General features: G+C 37.5%; 1 protein-coding gene across 1 annotated transcript in view; it reads left to right on the top strand.

Annotated features, from left to right (window-relative positions):
• The window catches only part of GRM7 (glutamate metabotropic receptor 7), an 827,750-nt gene that overhangs the window by 755,794 nt on the left and 48,608 nt on the right, over window positions 1-23,348 (top strand). The window contains 1 exon segment of the mRNA XM_025451007.3: window positions 15,293-15,539. Within this exon segment, the coding sequence (XP_025306792.1) occupies window positions 15,293-15,539 (247 nt within the window).

Below are 23,348 nucleotides of genomic sequence, written 5' to 3'. Positions count from 1 at the left end.
CTGGTTCCTATCCTCTAGTATGGGTACTCCATGTTTCAGATCCATCCCATATGTTCATAAAGGGATCAGACCTATCCCACTGCAGGGCCCTTTAAGCATTAGCTCTTTATGTGTTTTTATTCACAGAATCTCTTCCTGGAGGGAAATTGCTAACTGCCCTTTATTTATTCCATCTTATGTATATGCGAAATAGTTAGAAAGTGAAGGGAGGGAGAAGGAGTCCTGTCCCATCACTAAAGGAAAAAACAAAGATATTGCTTGAAAATCAAAGAATACGGGGTCCTGGGTGGCTCAGTCAGATAAGTATCTGCCTTCCCTCAGGTTATGATCCCAGGGTCCTGGGATTTAGCCCCATGTCTGGCTCTCTGCTCAGAGGGGAGTCTGCTTCTCCCTCTGCCCCTTCCCCCTGGCCCCATTCATGCTGTCTCTCTGTCTGAAATAAATAAATAAAACCTTAAAAAAAAAGAAAAAGAAAAAGAATTCCAGTTTACCTTCCTGATAATTCCCTTCCTCTCCTCCCTGCAGTTTCCTTGGTCTACTCTAGCCCTTCTCAAATCAGCCAGTCATCACATAATAAACACATGTCAGCAGAACCATTAGACATTGCAACCTGTTCATGCTTCAGATAATATTTACATGACATTTGCATATTACTTATTTTTCATTTCTTTTTTTCCTGCCTGCTCAAGCACACCTTTTATAATTTGGGCCATCTCCCTGAGTGTAAGCATCTGCACAATTGAGGGGAAGACAGTAATGCTGCATCCTCTTGACAAGAAGCCGGATTTGGCATGGAAATTGGACATAGTTTCAATCACATGCAGATGATATTCACACATTATTCTTAGTAGGGAATATGGACTTAAATATAAAACACACTTATACAAATATGGAATCTATGGTAAAGAATGGGAAATTTGTCAGTTTCTTTAGAAATACTTAGAGCTGTTTGTTTTTCTATGCATTGGCAATTAAAGCCTTGGGGAATAAAAAACTAAACAGTTCTATGATTCATTCTTTTATTAAATAAGCTTTTTAGTTGAATGTGAATATAGTAGAGTGAACTTTGGTGAGGCCAAAAGACCTCAATTTACATCTTAGCTTTGCTCCTCATCACTGTGATACCCTGAACATAAATATAAGACCTTTCTGGAAACTTGGGATTTTGACTTAATGTCTTCTGACTATATTCACTCTAAGAACAAACATCTACCCAAAATATATTTGTAGCACCACTAGGTTTTACTCATTAGGATGTTTATATTTGCACCTTACTTTAGAATTACATTTTTTAACTGCTATCCTTCTTCACTAATTAAAAAATATATCTACTTGTGAAGTCCTTTTTTCGTGACAGGTGTATTCCTGCCACTATAAAGCTTAAATTCTAGTAGGAGATCAAGAGTTGGGATAAATGAATCCATAATTATGTTGACCATTACTGATTATAATATGTACAATGAATAAAAAGAATAGACTGCAGTGAGAGAACATCATTGAAGGAGAAAACTCAAGTTCGTAGAGCAGCAGGTAATCACAGAAAGTCTGTCAGAGATAAATGCATGGAAGTTGAACCTAAAAGATGAGTTAAGAGTTATCTGGGTGAAGAACTCAGGGAAAAAAAAATTCTGGGCAGGGAGAATGGTGTGTGCTCAGTCCCTTTGCTGGAAATGAGCTCAGAGCATTCAAGAATGCCAGTGTAGATTAATCATATTCAAGAGAGACTAGTTAACAAGTTGGAAATGTAGCCAGGCCAGGTACCAAAAAGCAATGGAAAGTCTTTGAAAGATGTTTTACTGGGGACTGTGTGATCTGATTTTCAGTCTTTATAAAGACAGTCTGGTTACTCTGTACAGACTTGGTCAAAGGGAGCCAAAAAATGAGTGTAGTAAAACCAGTTGGGATGGTACTATAGCACCCCAGGAACAATGTGAAAGTGCATCATCATATCCTCATTACCATCATCATCGTTGCTAAATTTGAGAACTTACAAATGGCAACCACTGTTCTCTGTACTTAGATGTGTTAATTGATTAAACATTTAAGATGGGGTAGGGAGTGCAGGGGGAAGAGAAAGGAAAAGATTCTAGAAATATTTTATAGATAATATTAGCCAACTAGCTAATGGCCTTAATATAAAGGGTACAAAGTGAGGGAACTGCAAGTATTTGAGAATAACCTAATTTATGCAACCAGGTAGATGGAAGTAACACTTCCTGAGATGAGGAAAATTAGGGCAGAAACAGGTTTGGCAGAGAAAGCTCTGCTTTCAGTGTTACATGAGATGTCTGTTTAATTGTGTCAGCAGCCCCATGAGGATGGCAAAGGTGATGATCCCTACATTAAAGATAATAAACATCTAGTGGCATATAAATGAGAATAACCTTCTCAGAACCCTCTGCTGCAGGGTACTCTGACATGTGGGCCTGAAATCTCTGTAGATATCAATGAATAAGCTATGGAGGAGACCTTTCATGTCTTACTTCCTTCCCATAGCATATGGTGATTCCATAAGCTAAGACTGAAGAGAGAATTTCCTTTAAAAGTATGTTTTAAGATTTCATTCATCCATCTTTCTTAGAATTATAATCAAACTGTGACACAGTTTCAAGACTTAGATGAAACAGTAGACCTTTAAGAATTTTTTTCTTAAATTATTATACATGAACCTAGATATTTTGGAGAGTGTGGAGAGACAGGAATCCACTCAGATGCTTGTTGCTTAACCGTTTTATGGAACTCTTTTGTGGTTTCTAAAGAAGAAAAAAATTTTTAAGGAGTGATTTAGGAATTCCGAGTAGGAATAAATGCAGGCTAGAGGCTTGGAGAGGAAATCTTAACCACAAAAATAAATGAGGGTGAAGGACTGGCTTTTGTGTGGTCAGCTAGATTAAAATCAGAGCTCATTGGCATTGAGAATGATGAAGCTAGTAAAAATAAATGCCTGTGTCCTAGCACTCCCAAAGGGGTTCTGGGATCTAAATAAGCTAATATCACTTCAATCTCTTAGAAAAATTTTTTAGCCAGTCTACCTTTTTTTTTTTTTTTTTTTTTTTTTTTTAGGAGACTTCAAACTCACTCTAGGATTTATGCATTTTTGATGTTATTCAGAGTGGTACTCTCCTGGGGTTTTCTTAAAATGAGGTAAAATGTAAAGAATGATCCCTTGGTTCCTCATTCCTCTTATTTCCTCCCACCCAACCCATCCCATGTCCTTTCATTTCTCCTTACTAATATTATCTCTCAACTGTCCTTTTTTTGTCTGTTCATTGCTATTACACTTTCTAAAGAAGGTAGATTCATTAAGTGATCTTTAGTGATACTTCTGAAAAATCCCAGGAAAGATCAAAATTGCAAAACTAAAATGCACATATGGTCTGAGTTAAGTCAAAGTCATCAGGTTTTGCCAAATAAAAACAAAAACAAAATGCATGCTTCACTGCGTTGTCATAGCAACCATTTCTTTTTTCTTTTTTCATTAGAAAGAGACAATTAGATGTTAACCTGGTGTTAGGGCAGCCCCTGTGGCTCAGCGGTTTAGTGCTGCCTTTAGCCCAGCACATGATCCTGGAGACCCAGGATTGAGTCCCAGGTTAGGCTCCCAGCATGGAGCCTGCTTCTCCCTCTGCCTGTCTCTGCCTGTCTCTGCCTCTCTCTCTGTGTCTCTCATGAATAAATTAACAAAATCTTTAAAAAAAAAATAACCTGGTGTTAGTGCAAGCTTTTTAAAAGAAAAAATCTTTCAAAAGGGACGGTGTTGCTGATTTTCATTGCTACTTCTGGCTCCAATGGAGTCATTATTGGCAATTATTTTACTTACTCACTTATTTATTGGTGAACACATGAAAAAGGGTTTAAGAAATGTAGGTGGCAACCTCCAGGACAACATAGTCCTTTCCTCCCTTGGGCCAATTTGGAAAGTACATTTTATAGACAGTGTAAGTTCATGAGAATGTCACATTTGCTCCTTCCTGCCAGGTACCCTCTTGACTCTCTGCTCTAGGGAAGAAGGACAAGAGATGGAGCCAAAGACTGCAAATACAATGTTTACTTCCTTATCACTAAGACATACTTTCCTAACAATATCATTACCAATTAAGTCATTTGTATTGCCCACCCATTCCCCCCCACACACACACCACAGTGCCAGGCAAGGATAAAATATAAACAGACATGCTTCTTGGTGGAGGAGACAGATATTTATCACACACACACACACACACACACACACACACAAATATGAATCTTATGGTTGCTTTGAGAGTTTATAACATGATGCTATTACCTAGTTCTGATTAGAAAAAACTTGGCTTAAGAAGTGATACTTGCATGAATCTTTAAAAAATAAATAAAACTAGGTAAGTGGGGGTGGGGAAACATTCCAGGGAAAGGAGAAAGCATATGCAAAGGCCCTGTGGCAGACTAGAGCAGGCATCTTAGGAATATGAAAGCGGCTAGGAGGCAGAGAGATGATGAGCTGTGAAATAAAGATGAATAAATTCCTTTGAATTTGGCTTCAGTTTGTCAAATGAATGAAGACCATCTCATTCATCAAACATATATTGAACCTGTTCCTTATGCCAGGCATGATGGTGCAAAGATAAATGAACCATGGTTCCTGCCTTTGATTTGCTCACTTCTGACTATTCTTTTTCCTCCTTGATTTCCACAAAATATTCTGGTTCTCTCCCTATTATATGAGACAATTTATCTCTATGTTTTACCTCCTCTATTTATTAGCTCTGAAATGCCATGTCTAGGCCAGAGGAGTGCCCCAGGTCCAGGGCTAGAGAAAGAAGTGAAACCACTGAAATTGCTAGAGGAAAAAGTATTTGAAAAAATGGAAAGCAATTATGATTGTTCAGAGACAAAGAGCCTCTGGACATGGTTACATTATCCTGTGCTACACAGACATAAATTTTACCAGCACAACACTCCGACTGGAGCTTTAGCGTTGAAGAAGTATGACCACTTACAAGTCATTTCTTCCTTGTTATAGCTGGGGTAGATGCCATTACTCACCTCATATTGTAAATAGCAATATTTAAGCTTAGAAAGGCTAAGGGAGGTGGTCAAGATCTCCCTGGTATTAGTAAGCAGCAGAGCCTGCATCCAAATCCAGACAGAATTCCTGACTGTAATTCCAGTGCACTAGTCACACATTTTACTGCTCTTGGCTGCACAGTATCTATCTCCTGCCCTGTATTTATTCATTTGTTCAGCTGTTATGAACTGGACACTTGCTATGTTCCAGGACCTATAGACCTATTGAAGGGTATGGTTCATGCCTTCATTGGCGGGGGGAGGGGGGATGGTTGGGGTGGGTGGAGGGAGGATAGTCTAGTGAAAGGATACCTATGAAATAAATACTTGAATGAATAATCACAAATTGTGATTAATGTAATGAAGGGGCATGATACGTGCTATGAGCAAGCAAGAGAAGAAGGTCACCATTTACATCTGAGAGTCAGAGGAGTAAGACTGAGACCTGAAAGGCAGGTAGGAGGCAGTCAGGTAAAGATGAGTGGGAATAGCATCTGAGGCAAATGGAATAGCATGTTCAAAAGCTTTGAGGATGGACAGAGCATTGCACATTTGAAGGATGTAGAGAAGATGAAAGAAGGCAGAAGGGGTACTTGCAGATTTCCTTAGACCATGCTAAGGATTTTATCTTTATTCCAAGTATGATGGGAAATTAAGCAAATGTAGCAGGATAGCTGAAGCCACTGAAAGTACTGTCCTCAGCATTGAGCTGTAAAAAGAAATGACACCTGGGAAAAAAACCTCTCATGTCTGACAAGGAGCCTAGGAAGGTTAAGAGGACAAACTTGGAGCAGGTGATGATAGAGGCCAGACTATAAGCTCTAAGAGTGAGTAGAAAATAGCAGTTTTGAGATCTATGACACAAGACTTTGCAAGTAGAAGCAAAGCAAAAGGGGTCTTGTGAAGTCAGGATTAAAATCATGAACCACCCAGTTCATACCCCTTAGCCAGGCTCACTCCCTTTCACTATATTTCTCTTGACAGAATGGTTATTATTTCCCTGCCCAATTTCTGAGCCTTCACTGTTCCAGTTAGGGCCATAGGGTGAGCAAATATTTGTTGACAATTTTGAGTAAAGTTTCATTGCAGTTATTTGGCTCCTTTGGGGCATAAACCATGACAAAGCTAAGGGCCCTGATGAGGAATTCAGAGCATAAGATACCCTTGGATGGGCCATTCAGCTGGCCTAGGTTCCAGCTATTGAAGTGTTTTGTCCATCAGCCAAGGGCAACACTTGGCACATTCTCTAATGGGTGCCACAACATGCTACACAACATGGCACTGGTTTGGAGGCCTGCATTCACCACATGCCCATCACCACACTGGTACTGTGCAAAAGCAGGGAGCTAAAGATGGTACATGTTAAACTATGAGTGAATGGAAGGGGAAATGAATTTCAAAAGCAGAAAGAAAAGTTCCACAGCCCAGTCCAAAAGGAACAGAGGAAGAGCAACAAAAATAACAGCCAGCACTAGAAAGAGAAAAGAGAAAGCTGTATGATTAAGATAATCAAAACTTGTCAAAGTTCAACAGAAAGCCATTGTCAATGGCTTTGAAAACTGAGATAAGAATGCATTTTATTTTAGTTAAGAGCCTGACTTTGTCTTCTTGTCAATGACATTCTTGGGTCCAGTTTCAACAAACACTTCACAAATCCAACTTAAAACACATTGACTATGCCAAAGTAATGCAAAGATTATATCTTTCTTTTAGCTATTAATTTGACATCATTTTTTTTCATTTGATTTCTATCTCATGTTCATTAGAACTATAAAGATGACTTTGAAAGTTGGCAAGATGAGACAGCCATGCGCTCACAGAAATGGGAGTATTCCAAATGACAACATTAGAAACAGAATACTTTAGGGGCACCTGGGTGATTCAGTCAGTTGAACATCTAACTCTTGATTTCACCTTAAGTCATAATCTCAGGGTCATGAGATCAAGTCCCTCATCTGGATCTGTGCTCAGCAGGGAATCTACTTTAGATTCTCCTCTCCGTCTTCCTCTGCCCCTCATCCCCTCACAAAATGGAATAAATCTTTTTTTTTAAATAAAGCAACAGAATAGTTTAAATACAAACAACTTTTTAAAAGTCTACTTGGTTTATTTGCAAAGTAATATAGAACATCATCATATTTTACCTAATGTATTCCCCAGCAAGGTGCAAACATGTTCACATTGTAAGAAAGAATTTGAGGTTGCCTCCTACAAAAAGGCTGTTAGATTTACTCTTGATGAATGTGGCCAAAGGTTCAAGGGAGCCAATGGAATTTGGCAGAAGTGTGTCTCTCCAGGCTGACTGTGGAAAAAACACTTTGCCTTTGTATGTTAAATCACTGCAAGGTAGTGACCTAACAATTGTAGGGCTCTCATCCCAGCAGGAATGGTAAATATCCTTCTAGATAACACAACAGGGTGAACAACGTTAGTATTGGCTTTATATAAAAGAGCAAATCTTCTGCCTTGTAGTTATAGGGGGAAAATATCTTGAAATCAAAATTGAGGAGTCAGATGGCCGGTGGAGGAAAGAAATTCATATGCCCAGCAAAATCATAAGTGACTGCCTGGAAGAACTGGCTATTGAGGTGGCCTGGACCTCTTGAGGATTTTATAGGGAGCAAAGCAATGAACTTCCCAAGCATGTGGTCAGTTTTGTTAACAGCATCTCACTGGAATAGACACAGCACCAGGCTTCTCCTCAAAAGAGCAAAGAACTGAGATGTAGGTGATTTCAAGCATGATATCTTATCTTATACTCTAGAAACTGATTCACATTCACCTGAAGTGCATGTCTTATGTCTATCCAAATAAAGAATGTAATTGTGTATAGATATGATACCAAGTCTGCCTATAAATACTAAATGACAAAAAATACAATAAAACTAGGTCTTGTCTAATAATCACCTGGTTGCCTTCATTATTTATAATTCTATGCCAGACATCTATCTACAAAGTGTGGCCTATAGTATTTGGTGTGTATATCTCTTTATATATATCCTACTTCCCTCTATCCTTCCTTCCCTCTCTCCCTCCCTCTCTATTAGCTAATTACAGATACGAGGTCTAAATAGAAGAGCATGAAAATTATCTACAGATGAGGGAGCCATCTACTTTAAAAAATACACTTATATTTCCTGAGCACCCACCATATGCTAGGCACTGTGAACTACTTTTCACACACAATACCCTTTAAACTTCAAATGGTGAGATGATCTCCATAGTAGTGGTAGAGTGAAGTGGGTTTATATATCAGAGACTCTGGTAACAAACTGCTAGGGTCTGAATTTTGAATCTGTCACTTGCCAGAGGTGAAGTAGCTTGCCCAACATCACCAACCAACCATCAGAGACCAAGATTTGAAATCAATTCTAAAACAACATTTTTCTAGAAGATTCAGCTCTCTCCACCCCAAAAAACAATAATTTTTCCCTCATAATTATAATGAATCCTTTTGTCATCATGCATTACTTGATAACTAAGCCAAGAGTCTTCAATGTCTCAACCCTCCAGATGTCTGAGGAAGTCCTAATTGCAAACATTCTGTCCCATTCCCAAATATATGCCATTATTTTTTTCCATCAAAAACATGGTTACTCTAATTAGAAAGCAAGGGGTACAGGTGGTAAAGATAGAAAATATTGGTCTTACCTGCCAGGAACTTTCATTTCAATTCAGTCATATGAATGTTGCAAGCATCTGTCAGGTAATAATGTACCCTTCCTCTTTTCTGGGACTCATCAGACATACTTTTCATTTTTATTACCCAGACTTTGGGATGTCATGAGGATTATGAAACGTTCCCTCCCCACCTGAAGATTCCATAAAGGCCTTCTTGTCCCAATTCTCAACTGTCACTTGGGGATGCACAAAATTTATTATTTCTCATAAAAGAGTCAATGACATATAAAATGGGAGTTTTAGAATCCTTTCAAACAAAAGAGAAGCAAATTTAATGAAATGCCTCTTCTTCAAAAGGGCTATGATTCAGATTTCATAAGAAAGATCATCATTTTAAAATGTACTATGATAATATGAAGGAAAATGGCATAGAACATTATTTTATGTTATAGCCAATTAATAAATCAGTGGTACTAATACACTTGATCGAGTAGTTGCTACGTGCTATACACCCTTCTGTGTCTTTCACAATGGTCAACCCATTTGGTCCCAAAAACCTGCTAAGAGAGGTACTATTATTATCTCTACTCTAGAAATAAGGAAATAGGGGCACACAAATAATCACAAAAATAATAGTGATAATACAGACTACAAATAATAGCTTTTCTTAAGATAATGTTGAATTCCAAGGGTATTTATGGTACCTAATACTTGCTTAAAGTGCAGAACTTTTTATTCAACCAGAATTTAGTAAGTGTACAATTTGTAGCAGATACTGTGTTTATTATACAGTTGATTCTACTATAATGTGACATAAGTGTTCTCAAAAATCATCATGCTATACAAAATTGTGCAATAAAAACACAAAACTTATGGAAAAATTGAGTTATGGACACAACACTCAAAAACATCACCAGTGATATTTTTTAAAAATCTAATAAAAATGGTGGCATGGTTTTCCACAAGTTAAATGGCTAAGCAGTGCATAAATGTTACAATAAATATGGCATTTTACCTTAAGAAAAAGGAGGTAAAGTTTGCTTGTGGAAACAGGTGCCAGAAGTATTGCTCCTTGTGATTTATTGTGAAATTGTACAAGGAGAACAAAGGCAGATGTTTGGGGGTGGGATGCATGCATTTTGTGTGTTCCCACATGGCTTGGAACAGCCAGATGTAGTTTACTGTGCTCATCTTGGGGAAGAAATCACACATGTGCAAACATGAACTTTGGGTTGGACTTAAATTGTTCCCTAACATATCATTCTGCTAGGGATGCATTTGCATTTTCAAAGCAAGTATTAAAGCACAAGTAACTGGTGTACTCTTCCAAGCAGACCAAGTGAAATGCTCTTTGGAGCTGTACCTATGAGAAGGGCCAATAGGAAAACTTCCCTGACAGGGGACATAGGGAATGCTTTACGTAGAAGGGACCTCTGGATTAAGCATCAAATATAAACAAGGTGTCAGAGGTAAAACAGATCAGCAAAGGAAATGACAAGAAGAGGGGAAAACATGGGCCAATATACATTGTGTGAAAAAGGACATGGTGAGCAGTTGATGCATGAAGAATTAGTTAGTCCTTGATTGCCACTAGAATCTGGCTCCCTGAGGGAGGGAAACTGCCTCTCATCTTCACAATGGTGTACTTAGTGTTTGGGCCAATGCAGGCATTTGGTAGTATCTCCATAAAAATGGAGAACCAATATGTGGATGAATGCACTAACAGTGGAAAAGTAAGTCTTTCACATAGCCTATCTGGAAAATACAACAGTGAATTCACAGCATGTGGTCATGAGTGGGTCTGACACTATTAGATAGTCCCAGGATTCTTCTTCTTCTTCTTCTTTTTTTTTTTTTTTTTAGATTTTGTTTGTTTGTTTGTTTGTTTATTTATTTATGAAAGAATGAATGAGCAGAGGGAACAGCAAGCAGAGGGAGAGGGAGAAGAAGGTTCCCACTGAACAGGGCGTCCTGTGCATGGCTCTATCCCACGACCCCGGGATTATGACCCAAACCAAAGGCAGCCACTTAACTGACTGAGCCACCCAGGTGTCTCCCCAGGACTCTTCTAATACAGTATTTTTACAGATAAAGATGGTAATTCATTAGTATAAATACATTATTAGGTCACTTGTGTACTTCTAAAGACATCAGTGGTGATGTTGAGAGTATTCTGATGAACTCAAAAATCTGAAATTAAGCTTTTCTTGATCCATTTTTGTATCTGCCTCTATGCCGTATAACTTTTTTTCTTTACTTCTTTTTCTCATAATTCTTTGGACAGTATCTCAAATACTATGATGTTCAAAGCCTGAAGCCTGTCACTATTACAACTATTAACAGCTTGCCTTGAAATCTTTCAAAATAGTGTTTAATTACACTGATTCTGAAATTTATGCAGAAGAGTTGACAAATTTCAAAGTTTCTCAAGAGCACTATCTAACCACTTTTCCAATTTCTAACTACCTTAGCAGTAAAAAATTAGACAAGGAGAGCTCAAGTAATCGTAGTTGCTACACCATCTTACAGAACAATAATGGCATCTCACAATAGGGTTAGCATTTTACCCGATAATAAACTTAGACCAAGATGAGGAAGATTCAGGTAGGCTTTGTCTGGCATTAAATTAAGCATATACTTGTATACTCAACAATTGCTTGCTGGTACATTTCAGTCAGACCAGAGGTGAATAGGCCTGGTGTTTTAGACACTACAACGTAATTAATCAATAAGACATGAAAATGTTTAAAATATATGAAAATGGTTACAGAGGAAGTCTCATCTTGAGATGTACTCCCCCAACAACCTAATCTAAATAAATATTAAGCAGAGTATAAATAGTTACAATAATAGTTAACATTTCATGGGTACATATTTCCTAGGCATTATGCTAAGCATTTTCCATATATTAGATCATAAAAACAACTATATGAGGTAGGAATCATTATTGTCTTCATTTTATAGGTGAGGAAACCGAGGGGCAGAGAAAAGAGCTATAGCCTTAAATTCTATGGATTAGAATTTAAAATAACCACTGTTCTATAATATATGCAAAGCTCTTTGTTGGCTTGTCTGTGAATTCCTTGCCTGAATGCTTTTTGGCTGTATAAGCTGAATTGTATATGATGGGTGTTAGAAAAGCCACATTCAGTCAAGGAACAGACACTAGATTTTGGAAATTCACTTAGGATGATATGAAGTTAAGGCTTAATTTATCAAAACACATGGAAATTCCAAGGTAATCTGCGTCCTTCGCACAGGCCTGAGTCATTGAGGATTGGCCAAGGTGGGGAGACTTAACTCCACTAGGGATGGTCCTCAGAGAGCCAGAATAGAATGAGGGTTAGTTGAATGCCAGCCCTTGGGAGAGGCTTGATCTCAGTAAAACTATGTATCAAGGGCCTCTATCTCTTGATGGAAAGGGACCAACAAGGATAACCAATGCTTTGACATTGCTAAAGAAATTATAAAGAAGATAAAATATTTTCAAATACCCACGGTTAAATAAACAGGGTAATGTATTTTACAATAAGCATCAGGTAAAACAGAAACAGCTTTAAGACTAAAATAAATACATTATAATTTGTTAAAAGAATGTACTATAAGTTGATGGTGGAATAAACACAGTCAAAAGGTGAGCCTCCCACCAAAAGCCAGAGAGACAGTGACTTAAATCCTCTCCTAGGGCTTGGTGGCATCAAATCCTTGTGGACCAATACCTGTGTGATCCCTATAGACTAAAGCCTTCATATCTTCATACCTATATACTTATTCCAAAATACTTTTATTGTATTGCTGGGTCTGATCCTAAGTACTTTACCAACCTTTACTCATTCAATTGTCAAAGCAACATTATAAGTAGCTACTGTTATTATCATTCCCATTTATAGATGCAAAAGCTGAGGCATAGATACCCAGATTATTTGCCCTAGGTCACAGAACTAGCAAATGGAAATTGAACTCAGACTAGCTTCAGAACACTCATTCTTAAACACTATGGAGTATAAAGAGGAAATGTGGGAGTAGGAATTTGGTCAGTGGCATTCATGTTGGTTTTCACATATTTCTGAAGTGTCACTAGAGACTGCAAAACTTTCAAAACAAAATATCAAGTCTCTATGGGCTCTAGTTTGAGAATAATGGAATCAAACACTCCATAAAATGAACATCATAGCTTTTGAGGTCTTAAGTTGCTAAGTAGTCTTGTTAAGAAAAAGTGTATACACACACATACATAAGCATATGTACATACATAATTTACAGTTATGTTTAAATAATAAACAAACTATGGATGATTTCTTCAACTGTAAAATTTGCTCATGAGCAGAGAAACAAAACTGAAGGTCACATAAGTCAAATTATATTATTTTCTTTTTTGGACTGCTAAACCATGGTTTGCAAAGTCCTCATTAGTAGGATGACAGCAGGGATCATGAAGGAAGGAAGGAACATTGCCTAGCTCCATAAAGCCGTGTGACCATGATAAGCCTTTCTTAAATACCATAGGTTAGCATAGTGGAATGGAGCTCAAAGTCTAAAAGTATTCCAATAGGAAAAGATGAGCTTTTAAAATATGGTCTGATTCACAACTGAAAGGATCATTAATTCAATATTGTTTTGTCTTTCTATTTTACATTCATTATGTATTATACAGTTAGCCGCTGGCAGCTCCTTAAAACCATTCAAAGACATGCACATTCAAATTAATGTTTGTTGGAAAACTGTATTCCTTCCACACAAGATGGCAAAGTCTCTTTTAATTTCTTTACCAGAGCCTCAGTTTGAAAAATAATACAGAAATATCCAGGCAGCTAAGAGGTCTGATAGAAATTCTCGTATGTTTAGAGAAAGACTGTATAACCACTGAGTCACAGGTAGGAAAAAGGCACCCATTATACAAACAAATGAGCTCATCTATCATGTTTATTTAAGTCCTACTGTTTGTCAGTACTGTAGGCACAACCATGCACCACAGACACTTATTCCTGCTTTCATGGTCAGAGAGAGATGGGTAGTCAAATGGTTAGGGCAAAGCATATAAAATTACAAGTGGAGACCAATGATATAGAGAAAACAGTTCTTTGAGTGTATAAGTAAAGAAGCTGGACTAGACTGGGGGCTATTGGTGAGGGCAGCCTAGGATGGATGTTCTAAGAAGCAGAGAAAAATCATTCCATACAGAAGAAAACAAGAATAAAGAAATATCACATGTACGAAAGGGTCTATGGTTGAATGAATACATCTTTAAGACGTAAAGGAGTGCCCATATGGATGGTGGCCTGGGGAGAAGAGTAGGAGGGAAAAGTGGTGGCAAATTAGTCTGAACAAATTGCCAGGGGACAGACCACATGGGGCCTTGTAGACTCCATCAAGGATGGGGATTTTATCCTCTGATCAGTGAGAAGGCATAGTTATGGAATACCATGATTGAATAAATGTATCATCAGCTTTCCACTGACACAAAAGGCCATGGTATCTATTCATTTTTTAATGTAATAGAAGTTCTATTAATGAATGAATGTATCCATTTATTTATTGCATTACTAGGGTACGATTAACAAAAACTATATATGTTTAGGTTCATACAACATGATCCTTTTTAAAGCATACAATGTGATGTTTTAATGTTTGTATAGTTGAGAAATGACTACCACATCAAGTTAATTAACACATCCATCACCTCACATTTAATCTAGCCTTTAGAAATCATGTAAAAGGCCCTACCTAAATATATAGAGGTGGGGCTCCAGATCACAAAAGAAGGCACTTCATAAACACAACTGGACCAGGCAAGTTGTCTATAGCTTTCTCCTTACTGATCTTACAACTCCTCATACCCTTCAACCAACATCTTTTGAAGTTTATAACCAAGGTAGTGATTTAACACACTGCACAGTAAGTGAATTGTTGTTTACTGATTTTTTAAGGGAGCAAAAAGAGACAAGGACAGTTATGGAGACACCATCCAAACCACAAATAACACAGTGTCAGGAGAGTTGTCCACCCTATTGGCAATTTGTCAACCTAAAGAGACTGGACAAGCCAGCATCACCAGATCTTGGGCCCTTGCTATCAGTGTTTTGTAAATCAGAACTGAGCAAGAAGGGCTTACTTTTCAGGGCAACCTAACTCACTATTTTGTAGGTATGGTGAAGGTAAACAGTTAAAAAAAATACAAGAAGGGATATATACTAACATAATTTTCAAAGGTCCCAGAGTGTGTAGCAAGAAATCACGTGGTAGCTAATTCTTTTATGTATATATGGAGGATAAAAAATAAGCAGCCTTACTTAAGATTACACACTTCTGTGATTTTCATGTCTTTATATTCATCAGCCATTCTGATTGAAAATACTTCAAGTCTGCTTACTACTATGAACTTCTATGTAGGAGACTTCCCCAGGGCAAGCATGCACACAGATTCACCCAAAGGCATTCAATCAATTAATACATGTAAACACTCTCAGATAAATCTGCCCAGTCATTCTGATTTCCTTTAATGAGAAGGCTCTAGAAAGGGCTATGATTTCTCTCCTAGCCAAAGTCATTCTTGATGTCACGTTAAGTATTCAGACTTCCTTTGCAGTCATTTTATTTGTAATAGTGTCTTGTGTGTTGTGTCTCCTAGCTCTACATACAAACTACCACACTTACAATCTCCATGAACCTAAGTGCATCAGTGGCTCTGGGGATGCTATACATGCCGAAAGTGTACATCATCATTTTCCACCCTGAACTCAATGTCCAGAAGCGGAAGCGAAGCTTCAAGGCGGTAGTCACAGCAGCCACCATGTCATCGCGGCTGTCACACAAACCCAGTGACAGACCCAACGGTGAGGCAAAGACAGAACTCTGTGAAAACGTAGACCCAAACAGTAAGTAACTTTCCTTTCCTTTCAAATTGCCCTCCTACATCAGGTAACTCTAGGAACTGTGGTATGAGCTTGCCTTTCTTTGAAGAAATATGGCGTCCATTCTTGTCTTTATGGAGTGGGTTCCTGGGTGAATGCTAACTTTTGCTCTTAAGAGTTTGTCTTATTCTTGCCCCCATTTCATTTTTGCTGCCTTTTAGGGGAAAAAAAAAAAACTTTCAGAGGCTCTGCTTCTAAAGTATGAAATCTCCCTCTTCCCTTCCTTCTTGTTCATTGGTACCAAACTGTCCACTTGGCATAAACATACCTGTCAGGTTGTGAACAACCTTTCTTGCTCTCTTCATGTCAGGGGAACAACTTCCCAGTAGGGAAACTTTAACATCTGATTGAACTGTAGCAGTGGGAATAAAACTAGAATATTTAATAACTTAGAAAGTAAAACTTCTTTTTACTGGAACATGAATGTGGAGAAAAATTATGATTCTATCCTAAGCAAGCTTTCTAGAAACAAGAAAAACCCCAAGTATATAGATTGTAACATCCCCACATGGGAAAAACCTCTACAGCAGAATTTCATCGCATGAAAGACAAAATATTAGGGAGGGGATTAAGGGTGAAATGTTACATATAATATGCTATATCGCAATATGTTGCATATCTGCAACCCCAGAGTAGCCTCTAGTCACCCCTGAAAATGACTCCAAAAAGATACAGATATCACTTTGTAAGAAATCAAGACAGTTTAACTAGAGGTTAAACACAGAGAAGGAACAAGGAACAAGTTGACCAGTTCCAAATAGAATGGCAGATTCAAGTGTTCATAATACTTTCTGTTTTAAAAAGTAGATGAGGATTCAGGTTGTCCATCAAATCCTGTAAGACATTTTTCAGTTGTTATGAACTGATTTTGTCACAGCAAAAGCTTCTCGCCAAGCAGAAAGGAATCCCTACTCTAAATACTCTGAGGTAATCTTTTATGCTCTGCAAGTAAGAGAGAGATCTTTGAAGAGCAAGAGGTAACAGAGTTTGTTCCCAACAAACACTGTGCAAAGATCCATGATCTTGACTCATCTCCATTTCTAAACAGTTGGCTGAGTGACTATTGTGAAACTCTTTGAGAATATGTAGACAGGGGTACAAAGTTGACAATATTGTGGGCTTCAGTTTGAACTTTTAATAGAAGAAATTCTGGGACAAGGCAAGAGGAAGGACAAAGACTATACAAGACAAAGGAGAAGCAGAATGAATGTGTAGGGTCTCTTCCTGTGTTTTCAAAGAAAATGGTCAATTGAGAGGAAGGAAAATGGATGGTGAATCCCATGATATTTGATGTGATGTCAGAAGAGGCTTTGGGTTAAGACAGACCTGGGTTCAAATCCCAACCACTCCACTTCCCAGCTGTGTGGCTTTGAGAATCATTGAGCTATCCTAAAGCTCAGCATCTTCATGTTTAAAATAGAGATACTAATATTTATGTCATAAGTGTGTCATAACATTATGCATCTAGAAAATAATACATCAACCGTTATTTCCCTTTTATTCTTTAAAAGGTAGAAAATTACATTTTAAGGTGATTGATTATGTAGATGTGATGGTACATTTAGAAGCTGTATGGAGGTAGATAGAACTGATGCCCAAAAAGAAATATTTCCATGATTATTTTATGCATAAGCATCTATTTTTATGCATACTTTTGTTGATAAATATACCTGCACATTTATACTTCTCTAATGTTTTATCCTAGGGCCCCTTACCAGACTTGTATTTTATAGAACCTTTATCCTAGAGACATTCCTTTAAGTGTTTTACATTTATATCTGAACACACACACACACACACACACACACACACAGTTTAGCTAGATATGCCCAAGAATCAATAAGCAGAAAATACAGTCAAAAGTCGGTATGTATTGCAAAGAATGACCAAATTAGAAGTTTTGAATTTGGAAAATTCAATACTTTGCTACTTAAAAATAGTTTTCAAACAACATTTCTACTATTATTAACTTTTAATGATTAGGTCCTATCCTTGTTGAGGCTGTTTTGGATATAATAATGGTTGTAAAATGCTAATACTGACACTAGTACTAATAGTAACACCAAATCTACTAATAATACTTGCATAAGCTACTCTGAAATAGGCATTATCCAAAATGCTTTGTGTGAAAGATCTCTTACCACTTACGGTACCTCTGTAGAAGGAGAATAGAAACCCAGGTTCAGTGAGATTGAGTGTCATTACCAAAGTCACACATCTACTTAGCAGCAAAGGTTGGACTGAATGAAACCCAGGTCTGACTCCCAAATCCGTACCTGCTTCTCTTTGCTACTCTGTTCCTTAGAATGTGTCATGTCATAATTCCAAAGCAGAAATTACACTTTTGGCTTCCTCCACTGCTGATTCAGGTTGCGTATGAAGAATATAATGATATGTGTGGTAGACTCTTTAATTAAATGTGTTGGGAAATGTATTATTGCTGCTGTGTTGTCTATAAGATAGGAGAAACTTGAGCTCAAAGAAGGCTGCCCAGGTAGAGGCCTCATCTTACTTACTCCCAAATTTAAATAACTTATTGTCTGTGTGAATCATGACAATTACTCCATTTGGAATTCATTTGGTGCCTTTCATGAAAAAATTTTGTTGGTTTTTGTCAATGATGTTTTGGTGTCTACACAGAGCAAAAATAAACATTTCAGGGGAAAAATGAAATCAAACAGAGTCCCTATCTTATAAGCAGTCCAAAATAATTTAAAAATTGTTTTGGTTCTTTTGATTTTGTGTAGACACTCCTTAAAACACCATAAGTAATTTGAATAGATATTTGCCTAACCATAGGAGGAGATTCATGTACCTCCAAACATTGGTGTTTCTGATGATCCAGCTCCCAAAGGTCCCCTCCAAAAAATCAAAAGACTTTATCCACGCAAAATCTGTCCAATAGAACCTTCTATAGTGGTAGAAATGTTCTTGTCACATGTGGCCAATCAGCACTTGAAATATGGCTACTTAACTGGGGATAAAATGCTCTTTATTTTAAATAATTTATATTTAAATATCCGTGTTTGTGGCTACTATACTAGAGAGCTCATCTCTAGAAATTGATATGTCTTAATAGGCAAGGATTTTATCTAGGACACATATTGGAAATGTCTCCCAAAGTTTTAGTAGTGATGTTTACCTGGGATAAAGTCAACTTAAAGGGATGAAATATTTGAGATGAGACAAAAATGCAACCAATTAGTTATTTTAAATGATCCAAAAGGAGCCATTAATCTGGAAATAGTGGTATCATAGTTAGTAATTATATTCAGAAAACCAGTCCTGAGCAATCCAAAAATGTATGTCTGTAGGGAAAGAACAGTAATGAAAAATTTAACTCATGAAAATAAACAGTAAGATTATGTGATGTGAGAGAATATTACTATATTCTATTTAATACCAAACATAGCTCAAATATTCTCATATTTCTGAGCTTTGGTAGCAGAGACAAAGGAATTATTTGTTGAAATTAAGCTGTCTAGTTAAAAAGAAACAAAAGTGCAGACCATGTACTTGAAAAAGGAACACATCTTTCTAAAGGGGAAATTCTGTACACTATTTTCAGAGGGAGGGTATCAGAGAGGAAGTCGGGTTTATAGTATGAGCTATAAAATAAATAATGAAACAGAAATGTCCCCTTATTCATTGTTGCTCTAAACACTTAGTCTCAATGTATTTCAATCTTGAGTGTTTTCATTCTTAACAGCTCTGCTCCATCATTGCAGCTTGCCATCTGGTGCATGCACGCTTCTACTCATCCAACTGCACACTGCAACTACATGTCTACATAAATATGAATTTGCTTCTTGGCTTACTATAAGCAGAAATTAAAACTGCCCCAGAACTGCCTGAGTTTTCCCCAAGAAGCTCAGTTTTCCTCTTAGGTTGCTCCTTCAGTTAAAATTTTCTTGTTTAAAAGAAGAACTTCTGTGTGGAATGCACAAAAAGTAAATCTTCTTAAAATTTTAATGTATCTATACACTACCGGCATTAGATATTCAGAGTTGGGCAAGCACTAGTTGGCTTCTGCATGGGATTGAAAAGCAGTAGGGGGTAGAGGGGATATAGCTCAGCTACTTGTTCAATTATTATTTATACAAACAAGATTTCTGTTGCTAGAGGATCAGAAGAGCTATACTTCGGATAGCTTTAGGTCTGGCCAAGATGATGCCTTCTCAACATTTCTTTCTGAGAAGAAGGGCACCTCAAGCTCTGGTTCTCACATCTGCAGTCTGAATTCAGCATGTTTCCCTGTACTTAGCTGACTTGGCAGATGTTTGTTCATGGCAAATGTGTAGATGCCAAATTAACAAGAGGACCTGGTTGTACTTGGGACATGGCTTATCGATGGCCGCTAGGACTCTTTTCCAGTGGATGAATAATATTAACTGAGGTAGCATGGCTTTATTAGGATGGGTGAATAAGAACTGCTGCCTTCCTTACCTGGACTGGTTAGAACCAGAAGATGCTCTGCAAATTATCTTCTGGTCAGATGCTCTCTTTGTAAAGGATTGCAGTACACAGTGATAAACAGCCCTACGCTACCTTTGTCCTAAACTACCATCCATTTTCTAAGCCAATGTCCCCAGGTAGTGCAGGGAAAGTACCTGCATGGATTAAAGATAGTTTAGATTCCAGAAGGTCAGTAGCAAACGTTATCAGTCAGGTGGACAGCTACTCCCCCTTCTTGGATGTGGGAATGTGTGACTGATTAACTGACTACCATAGAGGCTAGACATATACTAGACCAATGAGTACATTGTCTGATGAAGCATATTTTAGAAAAATAAAAATTTGTACCTAAAATAGAAAATCTAAAATAAGATATTTTAAATATAAGTTTGTATTCTGATGCTGGGTTTTTTTTTTTTAATTTTTTACTACCATTTTCGCACCTACTATAAGGAAAACACATACCTGAAATCTTGTGCTGTTCTCAAAGAAGGTGATTATTACATAAAATAAGCTGTCAATATAATGAGGCGTTTGATTAAGAAAAGAAAACTGCTCGAAAATGGATGTGGGCACCAAACCCTACTTAAGTAATGATACCTAGACAATTCTGGAACATGCTCCTGTGCTGTGTTAATTTGTTATGGTTTTTGTTTTGTTTTGCTTCTTCATTTGTTTGGATCTCTAACATTCTCAACATTATGTTATTTGTTTCATCCTGCTGGACTAACCATACAGGCTGGTCAGCATGGCTGGACTAGGCTGAGAAAAAAAAAGGGATGATAAAAGGAAGAAAAGAAAGCTCTGACCAGATAGATAACTTATCTGGGAGCTGGTTCCCTCAACTGCAACAGCTCAAGCAACTAAAACCCGACTGCCTTAAATCAAGAGGCACCAGCACTCCCATGTTCAGAGGTACCTGAATTGTGAACTGGTCTACCAAAGGCTATTGAATCCACTGAAAGAGTGGGCATAATGTCTATGGTCTCTATCGCAGCCTCTTCTCCAAAAGGGAAAAAAAAGAATAAAAGGAATATTGTGTGCACATTTATTTTATACATACCTATATATTTACTTTTCCTGTAGACTGTATACCACCAGTAAGAAAGAGTGTACAAAAGTCTGTTACTTGGTACACTATCCCACCAACAGTATAGCTTTTGCCTGCTTTCTAAAAGGTAAGAAACAATCTAATTTTTACTTGTTTGTATGTTCTTGTCTCTACTGAGAAAAGAAGTGTTTCCATGAAAACTGTGCATGATTACCTGTAAATCTGTTTATATGATGAAACATGTTTTCAAAATGATCTGTTTGCTAAGCATAGTGCAGACAGCGGCTGTGGGTCATATGCTTGGTCTCTTTGTTCTGGAGAACATGTGTGTGGGTGTGTGTACAGTGCCTTTCCTAAGCAAGTAAACAACAATGGTCTGGTCACTCTGTATATGGCCTACTTTAAAATTACCGATGGCGAGAGATTATTTTTAAATGTGTATTGTCATGCTCTGGTTTTAGAATGTAATGTGGAAACTTACAGGGAAGAAAGGGAGATATTTTACAAGCCTAGCAAAAATGTTTGTTCTGGTTTATTTTTAGTAAATTCATTCCCAGAAATGTATTCATTCAAAAAACAATGAATGGCCTTACCATCTCAAACCCAAAATAGTCTTGGTTCCTTCTTTACAGCAAAGGAAGAGAAAAGGCTTTGCTAGATGAGCTTGATAGTGTGCTGAAGATGATCTGTGGCTCATAGTTCTGCCTTAGAGAAACACCGAACCAACTTCAGTCATGTCACTGAGCAAAGAAAGCATCAATAAAAGACCTCAAGAATCTATAATGAGTTTAACATTAGTCAAACCCAGGAATTGCCAATAAACACCAAAGGTATTCAAACTAATAGCTTAGGTGAAATGGTGAATGATGTGATATGTGAACTAGATATGGGAATGAGCAGACATAAGAATAATGATTGATTCTTTACTGATGTTTAGTATTTGGGGCTCTCAGTAAAAGATATATGCTATGTATGAATGTATTATTATTGTTATTCATTATTATTTCACTACCTCCCTCCTTTAGCCTACACAATAGTATAACGTAGTGGAAAAGAACCCCTCTATCGACAAGCATCCTTATCCAGCTGAAAGTCAAAGTATTCCCAACTGTGGGAAAACAGACAGTGGGAAACATGGTGTAGAGTTATTAAAATCATGTGGTGGAGGGCAGCCCTGGTGGCTCAACAGTTTAGCACCGCCTTCAGCCCAGGGCATGATCCTGGAGACCCAGGATCTAGTCCCATGTCCGGCTCCCTGCATGGAGCCTGCTTCTCCCTCTGCCTCTCTCTCTCTGTGTGTGTGTGTGTGTCTCTCATGAATAAATAAATAAAATCTTAAAAAAAAATCATGTGGTGCCGGTGAATAAAAGGTTGCCTTTAGATTTCCCTTAAACTTGCTACTATTCTTTCAAAATAGAGAAGCCTATCTGTAGAAAGATTCCAAGAGAGAGCAGACAGGTCCTGTCATGGGAGGGAGAAATATTGCTTCGTAGTGTGGGCTAGTCTTCCTGTTTTCTATGTTGCTAAAGTGGAACTTGTATCAGATCATTGCTAGGTGCCTAATCCACTTAGCACTGTAAGACAGGACAAGAGTACTTTCAGAGTAATTATATTTTTTGTTGATTTTAGATGGGCCTACAACAATGTCTTTAATTTGGGATATATTGTTCACACATTTATTTCCCTTTTCCGTATCAACATGATCTGTCCTAGTTTTTTAAATAGGGCATTCTTTTCTCCCAGTGAATATATAATGGTATTCCAGTGAGATTTTTTTAAGTTTTTATACTCCAAGGCCTTGTCAAAACACTGCAGCTCATCACTTGAATCGTCCTTTTACATGAGACTCTCTGAGAATAAAAGAGAAGGAATTTTCCCTGGGTAAAGATGATAGATTTAATCTCAATGCATTAAAAATTCTCTTTAGTTTCATTCTAAGTTGATTCCTTTTGGGTTAAAGAATGCAAGATGAAAATGTTCTAAGTCAATTTTTCAGTTAAAAAAATACTTTCAGGATGTGCTGTTTCAAAATAAAGTTTTGGCTAGGATTTTCTTGTTTCAAAGATTTTGATTGTTTCATGCTCTCCTTTTCTGCCAATGTGAAGGTGGCTTTACAAATTAATTATAATGATCTTAAACTGCTGCTTAAAAAATAATTGGGAAGTTGACCTAAGTTACATTTATTCTAAGAGGGTAGTGATTTACCTTGTTCAGGTTACAATAAGACAAGAAAGCTTGGTAGAACAGTGAAGGATGGTACGTAAAGT

Source organism: Canis lupus, chromosome 20, assembly GCF_003254725.2.
Source record: "Canis lupus dingo isolate Sandy chromosome 20, ASM325472v2, whole genome shotgun sequence".
NCBI classification, from domain to species: domain Eukaryota; kingdom Metazoa; phylum Chordata; class Mammalia; order Carnivora; family Canidae; genus Canis; species Canis lupus.
The sequence above is the reverse complement of the archived record's forward strand: the minus strand, read 5'-3'. Positions and strand labels throughout refer to the sequence as shown.